This window comes from Babylonia areolata, chromosome 33 (genome assembly GCF_041734735.1).
Source record: "Babylonia areolata isolate BAREFJ2019XMU chromosome 33, ASM4173473v1, whole genome shotgun sequence".
NCBI lineage: Eukaryota > Metazoa > Mollusca > Gastropoda > Neogastropoda > Buccinidae > Babylonia > Babylonia areolata.
Window position 1 is genome coordinate 12,355,822 of NC_134908.1, and position 12,500 is coordinate 12,368,321.

Consider the following 12,500-nt stretch of genomic DNA (forward strand, 5'->3'; position numbering starts at 1 on the left):
TCTCAACTGATGATTACTTATAGTCAGACTCTGAACTCGTCTGAACGTGATGAACACGAATGCCGGAAGAGGAAGCCCTTTTGTACAATAACTGCGTCTGAGAATGTAGGGTGTGTCTCGCTACACCCTTAGTGAAGTGGATGTAGCCTATGTTCGTCATAGTTCGTAACAATAGCTGCAGTGCAGGGCGGCGTGTGTAAGCTCGTTAATGACCGATTATGTATGGGAGTGAGTGAGAGAGGCAGAGTCAGAGAATGTGTGTGTGTGTGTGTGTGCTGCCTGGCGTACCAACCCCCGTAGCTGCCATGGAAAACGTAGCAACATCTAAGTCGACCTGTGGTTAATATGGTACCTACATGCAAATATATAGCCCAACACTCGGCTTATATCACACATTGACATAAGTTTACATTTGGGCCAACAGCAAAGTGAGAGCTGTATTATCAATGGTTTCTTCAGTCAATGGGAAACCATTTACAGCTTAGTCTTTTGTGAAAGACCATGACTCTCAAACTAGGAGGCAAAATTGCACTGGCTCTTAGTGCTGCAGCCTTGTGGGCTAGTTGGCCTTTGGGAACCATCCCAACGCCGACTGTCCTAAAACCCTCTTGGCCGAGAGAATGGGGATGTACTTGGGCAAGACACTCTCCACTATAATCAAATTCTAGCCCAAATAGTCGGAACAGCAGTTGCCTCCTCTGCTGTTCTGAAGGTCATAGTCGGACACGACTGACAATCATATATACATGCAAGTTACCTCGTTGCAAGAGCCGTCGCGGTGGAAAGATAAGTCACAACAGTGATAACGGCTAGCCACCAACATTGGCTGGTGAATGCATTTCTGTACCGGAACTGCTGAATGAACGATTCGAGGAGTGAATGTGATGGTGTCATCTCGATAGGCCGATATGTCAATAGTCCGAAGCGTCATCAGTCCGAAGATCATTAATCTGACGTGGCGATGGTCCGACGTAGCAATGGTCCGATAGGACAATAGACCGACGTGCCATAATTCCCACACTTTACTTTTCTATTTTGTCCGACGTGGCATTGGTCCGACATCCGATAGTCCGAAAATGATGCTCTGAATCACACAGTGCCTGCCATTGAGGGTGTATGCTTCTCTCTCAGTCTCTCTCAGTCTGTCTCAGTCTCTGTCTCCATCACTTTTTCTGCTGTACCTCTGCCTCTGTCCGTCTGTCTCTCTCACGTCCTTTGCCTGTGCCTCCGACTGTCTCTCACTCTGACTCTGTGTGTGTGTGTGTGTGTGTGTGTGTGTGTGTGTGTGTGTGTGTGTTGTTTTGATTTGTTTCTGTTTTTGTTTTTTGTTTGTATAAAACCAGCAAGCCAGAGTACACATTTACAAGTTGTATGCCGCACATTGGGTTTATGCCTATGAATATAATATGTACTTTTACATTTAAGCATGTGCGTGCATGCACACGCGAGTGCGTGTGTGTGTGGGGTGGGGTGGGGGGTGGTTGGTGTGTGTGTGTGTGTGTGTGTGTGTGTGTGTGTGTGTGTGTGTGTGTGTGTGTGTGTGTGTGTGTGTGTGTGTGCGCGCGCGCGCGCGCGCGCGCGAGTATGTGTGTCTATATAGATATATATTGTACAGATATATATGTGCGCACGTGTCGGTATATGTGAGAAGTATTAAAAACTATTTTCAGTGCAAATTCTATGGCGTATTCTCACCTTATTTTCCCCCTGTCTTTCCGCTTGCGTGATCATGCCATTGGGCTCGAAACATGCTCAGGCGTCAAAACTGAACAGATTATATATAAAATTATATATATATATATATATATATATATATATATATTGTAGGTAAGTAGGTAGAGACAGACACAGGCAGACAAGACAAAGAGAGAGAGAGAGACAGGTGAAATAAGTAGACAGACAGACTAAACAGAGACAGTCACAGTCAGATATAAACAGATAGACAAGACAGACAGAGAGAGGGAGAGACAGACAGACAGACCTGAGAGACAAACAGACAGACAGACAGACATGCGTGTAGGTGCGTCAGTGACTTGAAAATACTGAAATAATAGTTTAAAACCACAAAAGACATTCCATGGAAATAACATCTACGGTAGAAACAAACGTGTTGTAAAACAAAAATTTCACGTTTTTCAGTAAAAATAATGAACATTCGGATAATTGCCTCGTCGGACCATTGCTACGTCGGATTAAATGTTTCAGTGCAGCCGCTTTTCGTACTGTCGTTACGTCTGACCATTGCCACGTCGAGCTATCGGACTGTAGCAAATTTGATGGCAATATTCCATGTGATAGCTAGAAAAATTGAAGCAGTCGAACGCTTATTTCGAGAAATCCTCAGCTCATAGAGACAGGAGACATTAGAACATACGGATTTTCGAACGTGGAAGCGTGTGTTTGACAAGGTTGGGTGTTATTATGAACCAGAAACAGAAAAATCTACTGGCCCCGGTCAACTTGGGTCGAGCTCAATGAACTCTCTATCAGTGTCAAGGCCCGACTTGAATTTGATGAGCACAGCAGCCTGTACGGGGCAGTGCTACAAACATACAATGATGATATCATCCTCTTCAGGCATACTGATGCCCAGCAACGCCCAGCAATGCCCAGCACTTCCACCGCCAGGGCAGACTGCAGAGAGAGGGAGGCTTTGCCTTTTGCAGATCTGTTCCATATGCCACCTCACAAACAGCAGTCTCAATGACCACCTCAACAGGTTCATCCCCAAGAGCAGGTTGCAGATGCTAGAAACATACAGTGTAAACAGTACATCCTATCCAGAAGAATACCCATGGCATGTCCACTGTGCGAATTCCAGTTCGACACCATTTCGCGAGCACTGAACTGTTGCGGACGACTGCGGGCATGTGCACAGAAAGACATGACAGGTGTGTGCAGTGTGAGAAAGGAACTGGAAAAGACAATAGTCACCCACTATGTAGCTGTCTTCGAGAACCAGATGACGTCACCTATACTGACAGGAGCAGACCTGACCTGGGCTTCGTTGACCATGGCAATTCGGCAGCGTTCATCATAGGAGTCGCAAACCCTTTCCATGCTTTCATTGACCAGTGCTCCCAAAACAAATATGACAAAAACATGCCACTGTGTCTGACACTAAACAATGCAGGCTTTTACACAAAAATCACTGTGTTGATTATCGGATGACTGGGGACACTACACAGAAAAGCGGGGTCAGGGCTGATGCAGATGGGGTTACTGAAGTCGCCAAGTAAAAGTCTCGCAAAATACCTGTGTCATTAGTGGGTCACGAAGGGCTTGGCAAAGGGGGAGATGCTTGATCAAAAGACAACAGCAACAACAAATGATTTGAACACTTGTCCTACCTAGAGATCTTGCCATGTGTGATTGTGTACAAGTGGACAGGGCATGTGTGTACAAAAGGTCACCTGTTAGTGAAGGAAGGTGCCCATGTTTGTGTGGGCGTACATATGTGTGTGTGTGTGTGTGTGTGTGTGTGTGTGCATGCGGGTGCGGCTGCTTATGCGTATGTATGTGTACATATTGAATGGCGTGAGATGGTTTTGACGTTTGCGTCCACGATGTTAATGTTCTCGCGCCTGGTACTCAGTGCAGTGGCTGCATTTCGATTGCATATCTGATTTGACCAGATTATTGCAGTTATTGAGGTGTGTGAAAGATAGAGAGACAGGGAGATACAGAGACAGAGTTAGGGTAGAGAAGGAGACAGAGAGAGAGAACACAATTTTCGTTTCTTTGCTGAGTTTCTGCAATTTTTTTCCCAGTAGGAATAAAAACAACTCTCACTCATAGAGACACACAAACACACACGCGTGCGTGCACACATACATACACACATACACCCCCTCTACCCACACACGTGTGACCACAGTGGTAAATTCACGGTGATGTGTTTTCCAGGTGGGAGCCATGAACAAGAGAAGCCATAGGGCCTCTCTCTCCACTGTTGCAGGAGACGTTTCACCACGACAGATCGTGAACTATTCTGCGTGCGCGCGCGCACTCACGCACGCACGCACATACACACACACACACGCACGCACGCACGCACGCACGCACGCACGCACGCACATACACACACACACACACACACACACTTTGCTCCTGTCTTACAGCCCCCATCCTTCCCCCAACCCACTCTGTTGCCGAATTTTGGCTATACAATGCAAACCAATAGGCTTCGTTTGCATCAGTTTGACGTCGTACAGTATATGATATGAAATAGCGATTAAAATCCTGAACGCAAACATCATTAGAGGGGACATACAATTGATTATTGTTGTCAAGAGGGAACTTGTTAGGTGGTGTCCTGCGAATGTTGAACCAGACCATGCGCTTAACACAGGAAAACCCAGACAGTGCCTCAAGAAGAGTGCGGGGGTCTCATTAATAGCTCGCTCTTCCTGGGCTACAGGCGCTAGGACTGTGTTAAACGAGTGGGAATACATGTGGGTGTTTTTATGAATTGGTAGCTTGGGATAATTGTCTTGGGGGTAACGGCATTGCAATGGCACGTATAATGGGGCAGCAAACAAAACAACGACACCAACACAAAAAAGCCAAACGAACTCGGAAAGTAAAAAAAAAGCTAACTATCGACTTTAAACGTTGACAATAACTGTCTTAAAGAGCTTGTTCCCTACTTCTGTATTCTCTGCTCAACCTACCTATTCTGTGATCAACTATTATCCATCAAAACTTAGTCTTCTCTCTCTCTTGCTTCCCCATCATCTTCCACGCCGTTCACCCCGAGTCCACCATACACAATGGTGTTCAGCAGTGCCAGTTCAAATTCGACATACGCAGGACATCGCCTACTACGACCCCCTACAGACGACACCACTCGCTTAGTTGCGGACCCAGTCTTTATGTGTGCTTCCCTCCAGAGCACTGAGACCACCCCCTGCCTGACAACCACTCTTCCCATCCCTTAAAAGAACACCCTAAAACCAAACAAACAAAAAACGAAAAAAACAACAAACAACAAACAAACAACAAAAAAACAAAAACAAAAAAAACAACAAACGACAACAAAAACAAAACAGCCATAGGCCATCTCACCAGAGTCCTGCTCTTGCATGTAGTAGACGGTATCCTGGAAGACCCAGGTGCAGACAGAGGGGCCGCAGTAGGCCCACAGTCCGCGGTTGATGCGCATACCCAGCTTAATCCAGTAGGGCGTGGCAAAGGCGATGATGGCCGCCAGGTTGGTCATCACCAACAGCACCAGGCCCAGAACAGCGCAACAGGTCGTCATCATAGCGTGTGCCTCACTGCAAGGTAGCATACAGGACAGTTAGGTCATCATAGCGTGTGCCTCTCACTGAATGGAAGTAACAGTTATAAAAATGTGTGAATGAAAGACTTGAAAACGAAACAGACTGAAGAATGTGTGCTGGGGGCTTGTACGTTTATGTGAATGGGAACGTACGTGTCTCACGCTTTACACTTGTCCTTGGCAAAGCCTGTCTGTGTGGCCTTTCCTGACGTCAGCAAAACCGATGGGTAACAATGGACACAGCCTTCATTCCAGTCATACTTAAAAAAAACTGCCCAGCAACCGAATGTGTGTGTGTGTGTGTGTGTGTGTGTGTGTGTGTGTGTGCGCGCGCGCGCGCGCTTGCGTGTGTGTGTGTGTGTATTATGATTTGAAAAACAACAAACAAACAAACAAAAACAATGAGAAATAGAGGGAAAGCTCTTCAAGAAAGAGAAAAGGAACACAGAGAAACACATGCAAGAAAGAAGGATGGAAAGAACGGAAATTAAGAAAGGAAAAGTATCGAGGAAGGAAGGACGAGAAAAAAGAAAGAAAGACAGTAGAAAAGAAGGAAAGAAGGAAGGGTGGAACGATAGATAGAGCGAAAGAAAGAAGGTATATTGGCTTGTCGACATACACGAACGAGCTCTCCCAAGTTCCTTCAGTTTATTTACACCTTTCCCGCTCTCTGAGGACTTCACGAGAAATGCTCCATGGAGGCCCCAGTCTCTCAAAGATATTTGGCCAAAGGTCCTTTCAGTATCAAACACCTTTTGTCTGGAATTTTCCTCTAGACCCCCGTCACTCACCAACTCTGTTATCTTTCAAAAGAAAACACACACACACACACACACACACACACACACACAACACACACACACACACACACACACAACAAACCCCTACCTGTTCAAAATGGCCTTTTGACATGACAACACAGTCTGTCTCCTGGCTCCCCCCCCCCCCCTCACGCCCCCTCTTGAAGCCTTCATGCAGTGTGTGTGCTTGTGGGTAAGTGTTAAATCTGTGTGTGTGTGTGTGTGTGTGTGAACAGAATTTTTTTTTCTGATCATAATTAAGTACAACATTAAAAATCAAATTCCTCAGTCTTGGTTGTTCATCACATGTTAGCATAAATTGTGTATGTATGTATGTGCTTGCATGCGTGTGTTTGTGCGCGTGTATGTGTGCCTGTGTTCGATGTAGCCGGGAGTGCAGGCGCCATACATTTATTACTTCATTCATGTTTGTGTTTGGTGCATTTGATGAACGTCCCTATATATATATATATATATATATATATATATATATATATATATATATATATATAGTCTCACGCTTTTTATTTGACTGCCATTGGCGTGTTTTTGAATCACTTGTGTAAACAAAGTGAGTCTATGTTTTAACCCGGTGTTCGGTTGTGTGTGTGTGTGTGTGTGTGTGTGTGTGTGTCCGTGGTAAACTTTAACATTGACATTTTCTCTGCAAATACTTTGTCAGTTGACACCAAATTAGGCATAAAAATAGGAAAAATTCAGTTCTTTCCAGTCATCTTGTTTAAAACAATATTGCACCTCTGGATGGACACACACACACACAAAAATAAAATAAAATAAAAGAAGCCAAATTATATGCAAACTGCATTTACTGTTATATTTATATATTTTTTATTCTCTAAACTTGGCACTTTGATCTGATATTCTGACACAACAAAAAGAGCAGTCATTTTTAGCATTTTTTGTTCAAACAGGAACTTCTTTCACTAAGCATGGAAGTTATATTTATTTTGCAAACGTTTTGGTGCGGATAGTAAAAAAGGGAAATTAATCTGTAATTAATGCTAGGGGACTTAATTTGCTTTAAACTGATCTTTCTCATCTTAAACATTGCATTTTGAAATCATACTCAATACATAAAAAGCTTGTGTGTTTTACTCTCAGTGTACAGGGCTTTCACTATGTTCATTCGCCCATGTGGTCTTTTTCGGAAAATACTAAAATCAAAACGACGAGTGGAGTTTATAGATCTATTGGCTGAGCCCTGAAGGTCATGGGCAAAAATCAATTGTGTACACATATTTATACATATTAAAAGCGCGTGCTCATATTCTTCGCGAACGCGAACGACGCTATTTTGTTTCAAGTTGTTGACCTGCCCGTTCAATCCTATATTCAATGGACAATACATGATAACATGTGATGGAAAGTTGGAGAAGGAGACCATTAAATATTTATTCAGAGAAAGATTTGTGAACGCCTCATCACTTACTGGATTATGCCCCAAACTGCCATAAAAATATCCACAGAATCAGTCGGAATTCACAGTTAAAAATTGTAAATACCCTTGAATTGATGAAACGAAAAAATTTCCAGTCTTGACTTTTCTCAAAATGAAGTCCTTTTCACTTCATACGACGTTTAGAAGTACTTGTACTTGGCTCTAGTTTAACAAAATACTCAATTTTCATATCAACTTTAAAACTATAAAACTAGAATGAACATAAAAGAGAAATTGAATCGACCATGTCGTACTACATTCCCGGCGGGTGTAACTAAACTTGTACATCTATCTAGAGAAAACGGCTAAATGTTGCAGTGTGATTGCGGTGATAGCCACGTCTCCTTTACCGCGGACTTAAAAAGAATTTTTTATTGCCCTTGAAGATTTTTGGAATGCCCAAGATACACCAGAATAATATGATTTAAACAGCGTTTACACTGCGAATACCGCAATCGATTAATCGCCCTTTTAAAAAAGCATGTTCAAATAGTAAATTTTAGAACGTCGGTGTAGCCACGATAGTGTAATGGGTAAGACAGTTTCTTCTCACCCGAACACACGGGGTTCGAATCTGGTTAGGACTTTTTTTTTTCTTTTTTTTTTTTAACCCGAAGCTTTATAATAACAAATACAGAACACATTTTAACGATTAGATTTTTTTTAAAAGTGTATCACAAATGAGTCTTGAAGGCCTTGCCTCTCTTGTTAATCATTAGTCATGATTTCATGTTTGTTACTCAGTTAAGTAATCCATATTCAACCAGAAGCAGGATTCCCCGTGGCAGAGAATGAATGAAACACAAACTGTATAGTAATTCACCGGCAATTGCACAGAGCAATAAACAGATGAGTAATTAGCTGTGTGGCATTACCATCAATACTGATGGTGAAGTATGAGGGAACTGGGTGTGATGAGTCATTTTCAGGGATGTTATGGTCGTGACGTGTGTGTGTGTGTGTGTGTGTGTGTGTGTGTGTGTGCGTGTGTGTTAGTGTGTGTGTGTGTGTGTGTGTTTGTGTGTGTGTGTTTTCTTCAGTTTAACGTCTATTCACTATAACGTCTATTCACTATATATGTGTGTGTGTGTGAAGGGGCTGGGGTATATGATGATGACCGTATAGGGGACAGCCCTTGTGATGAGTAGCACCCTGATGACCGTGGGGGGAAGTGCTTTTTACTGACCCGTCCCCAGTGGCTGCCTTGTTCCACCACTTCTGTGCATGGCAGACACACAACGTGTGTGTGTGTGTGTGTGTGTGTGTGTGTGTGTGTTCCTTCTGAACGCTAAGAAGTTATGAGAGGGAGAGACTGAGAAAGGCACACAGTGGGCTGAAGGAGACAGCGGTGAGTGGCATGAAAGACCAAGTGAGATCAGGACTGGTTGAACCCGTGATACCAACATAACTGAAGCAGTTTCTCTTCTTCCGCGTTCAAGGGCGCAACTCCCACGTTCAATCGTGTACTCGTGAAGGCAACCATATTCCGTTCTTATTTCCATGACCCACTTGAACATTACTATGGATAACAGGATCTTTTACGTATGTATTTGATCTTTTTGCGTGCAAATACACACAGGGGATATTCTGGCACTTGCAGCCAAACAGATCTGTTGATCATGGAAATCGGAAAAAATTCCCACTCTTAACATACTAGGCGCCGCCACTGGGATTCAAACCCGAGACTCTCAGATCCAAAGTCAACGAAAGTCAAATGCTTTGAACACCCAGTTGTTGCAGGTCCTCATAACAGCAGACAGCTATACACATTGAAGTCTTGGCTGCAATCACATCTTTTGCATTATCAATGTCTCAATCCACTTAAAGTTTCAATGAGTTTCAATAAAGTCACCCCAGTTGTTGTATGGAGGATTTCAGAAATATCACACTTCATTTCAACTAATCAATATAACATTGACTATAATAAACAAAACAATTAATGAAAGTTACTTTTTGGTACTGATTAAACCTTAGATAAGTTCAGGGGACGTTGCACATCTATACGAGTATGAATATTCTCAAAATCAGCTGGGTTTTCTTCCCCGTAGTGAATAGGCTACTGACTTTGTCTTTACCGATGTCTGAGAACCGAAGACATTTCATTAAAATGGAAGTCTTCTCCAATAGTGTTCAAGTCACACTTTGTTATTACGGTTCTCTCATGACAATCCATAGTCAAGATCCGTTATGACCGGGAAACGATGATTATTAACATACCAATTCGTGCATGGCAACTGAGAAATAAAGGCTACTTTAGATGAGTTCAGTTACTCATGGAGGCGTCACTGCGTTCGGACAAATCCACATACGCTACACCACATCTGCTAAGGAGATGCCTTACCAGCAGCGTAACTCAACGCGTTTAGCCAAGCCTCGAGGGAAAAATAAAATGAAATGAAGTAAAATAATACACAAAACTTAATAGATAATTAACATCATCACATCATCATCACGTCTCTCCCTTATGTATTATCTACATACCAACATCTTATTATAATTCGATAAAATATGTCTGTGTATGGCAACTGAGAAATGTAAGATAAATCACCTATCTTCATTAAAAAAAACAAACCGAAACAACAACAACAACAACAATATGTGTAATATAAACAACTGTTACGTTGCTCGAAAGAAAATTATGATCATATGATGATGATGTTGACAATGACGACGATGATAGAGAAGATGACGATGACGATGATGATGGCGATGACGACGACGATGATAATGAGCAGTTGACAACAATGATGATGACGAAGACGATGACGACGATGGCCACGATGATGACGACGACAATGAAAAACTTATCACCTCTCCCAAGACGACATCAGATCACTTTATATCCAGCTACACGTGAATTATTCATTATTTTTGTAGTCCGGTCTTTATTCGGTTTCTCTATTCGTCGTCGTTGTCGTTATGTTGTTGCTGTTGTGTCCATGTTGTTTTATCTGTATACTTGAGTGGCTGACCCATGCCGCGTTGTACAAACTGGCACGAATTGCAGCTGTGTGACATCTGGTGCCAGTGGCTGACCCATGCCGCGTTGTACAAACTGGCACGAATTGCAGCTGTGTGACATCTGGTGCAGTGCTAACTGACGCTCCTCCTTCATCTATACTGTATGTGTACGCTGGTATGCCGACTAACTTCATGAATTACTGACGTCGCTTTTTGCGCGCTTGAACTTTTCATGGTGTATTATTTGTGAATTATCTAATTTTGGCTACAACTCTCTTTTCCTAATTTCGTATTGTGTTAGGCCTATCATAAATTCAAGGGCCCATTTTGACGGCAATTTACATGTGTATTGAAGTGACATCACTATTAGTACATGTTTTCGACTGTGGTTCGGGGAGTTATTGTACTTAATTTTGACAACGATTCTGAACAGCCATCTTGCAGAGTCCAAAAATCATTTCCAATGACACGTTTGTGGTGCCGTTATCCTCGAACTGCTGTTATCTTAACTTTCAGACAGGAACAATAACGGATCCCCAGTCAACCCGCAGCCGAGTGACGTAAAGTGCCGATTCAATAGTCTTTGTCGTCAGCACTCGTTCTAACATGTTCCATGGAGGAGATCAGATTCTCATCCGTTACACCGTCACGAAATCTATTCAAGAGATGATCAGTGTTAAGTAAATTTTGGCGTTCTGCAATCAGGCAGGAAAGTTCAGATCAGTTCAGGCCCTGAGGAAAAATATAATAAGATAAAATGAAGTAAATTAAGATACATTCATAAATAAATAGATCAGTAATTAGATTAATCAATTTCCCACAAACAACAAAGATGGCGGCTGAGTGAGGCTGTGCGACTTTTGTGCTCCGAAGTTGTGAGGCTTTCAGCGAAATCTATGGCTTCTTTTCTACTGTTACCATAAGCTGTGGTGTGTGCTGTTGTGCTATGGTTCCGAGAAAGTATTTTGGTGGTGTGCGACTATGTAACTTATCGAAAAACTGAATTTAAAGAAGTCTACTTACAATGTGATTGAGTGACACCGCCCATTTTCCGGTTGCAACTTGTTGATAGTTTTCAACTTGTTCTTATGATTTTGCCCGTGCTGTGCCGTATGTGTTTGAACTGCCACCTCTCCCTCTCCACATCCCCGTTGATTCTTCATAATTTGACAGGTCGTGTATAGCGTGCCATTTCTGCATGTAGACTGTAGACTGATCGTTTCTTCAAATGTGTTCGTTTATTCTTCGCTGTGTATTGTGAGTTATAATCCCTGCCGTGCTTTGAGAGGTTTTCCTAATGGTATTTTCAAGTTTGATCCAGGTGTGTATTATTTGTATATTTCTTTCCACTTTACTTCATACCATTTTCACGCCATGAGCAGAGAGAACAGAGAAAAACGACCAGCTACCTCGCCTTTGCAAGTGGAGATGGAGAAGAGGACTTGTTTATCTGAAGACAGTGTGAGTGGCTTTGATGGTGACGAGACGATTATAAATTCTGATTTTCTCTCCAGCACCCTGTTAGATTCGAACCCCAGTAAAGTAAACAACACTGCCTCTGTGCCCCTTGTCAACGAACTGAAAGCCGCACTCGGGGATCCTAACATTCTGGAAATGATTTCCAGAGCAGTAGCTGCCCAAGTCCTGGATCCACTCCGGAAGGAAATCCTTGGTTTGCGATCCACAGTTAAAGAACTTCGCGATGCTCTTGAAGCCAAAGAAAATCAAATCATAAAACTCCAAGACAGAGTGGACGAATTGGAACAATATAGTAGAAGGAATTCCGTTAGGATCAGCTCCGTGCCGGAAACAAAGGGAGAGTCAACTGACGAAGTTGTGAAACGAATCTGTGGAGAGGCTGGTGTCGAGCTGACAGACGACATGATCGACAGGACCCACCGTGTCGGGAAGAAGCCGTCCAACGGGGACACCAGGAGTCGTCCCATCTTGGTGAAGTTTACCTCCTATCGGCATAAGGCCATGCTGATGGGGGCAA

At 43.0% G+C, this 12,500-nt stretch overlaps 1 protein-coding gene across 1 annotated transcript in view; it reads right to left on the reverse strand.

Annotated features, from left to right (window-relative positions):
• LOC143276800 (uncharacterized) overlaps window positions 1–12,500 on the reverse strand; it is a 70,581-nt gene that overhangs the window by 38,323 nt on the left and 19,758 nt on the right. Inside the window, exon 3 of the mRNA XM_076581448.1 lies at window positions 5,068–5,279. Coding sequence (XP_076437563.1) covers window positions 5,068–5,266 — 199 coding nt within the window. The 5' untranslated portion in view covers window positions 5,267–5,279. The remainder of the gene's footprint in view (window positions 1–5,067; window positions 5,280–12,500) is intronic.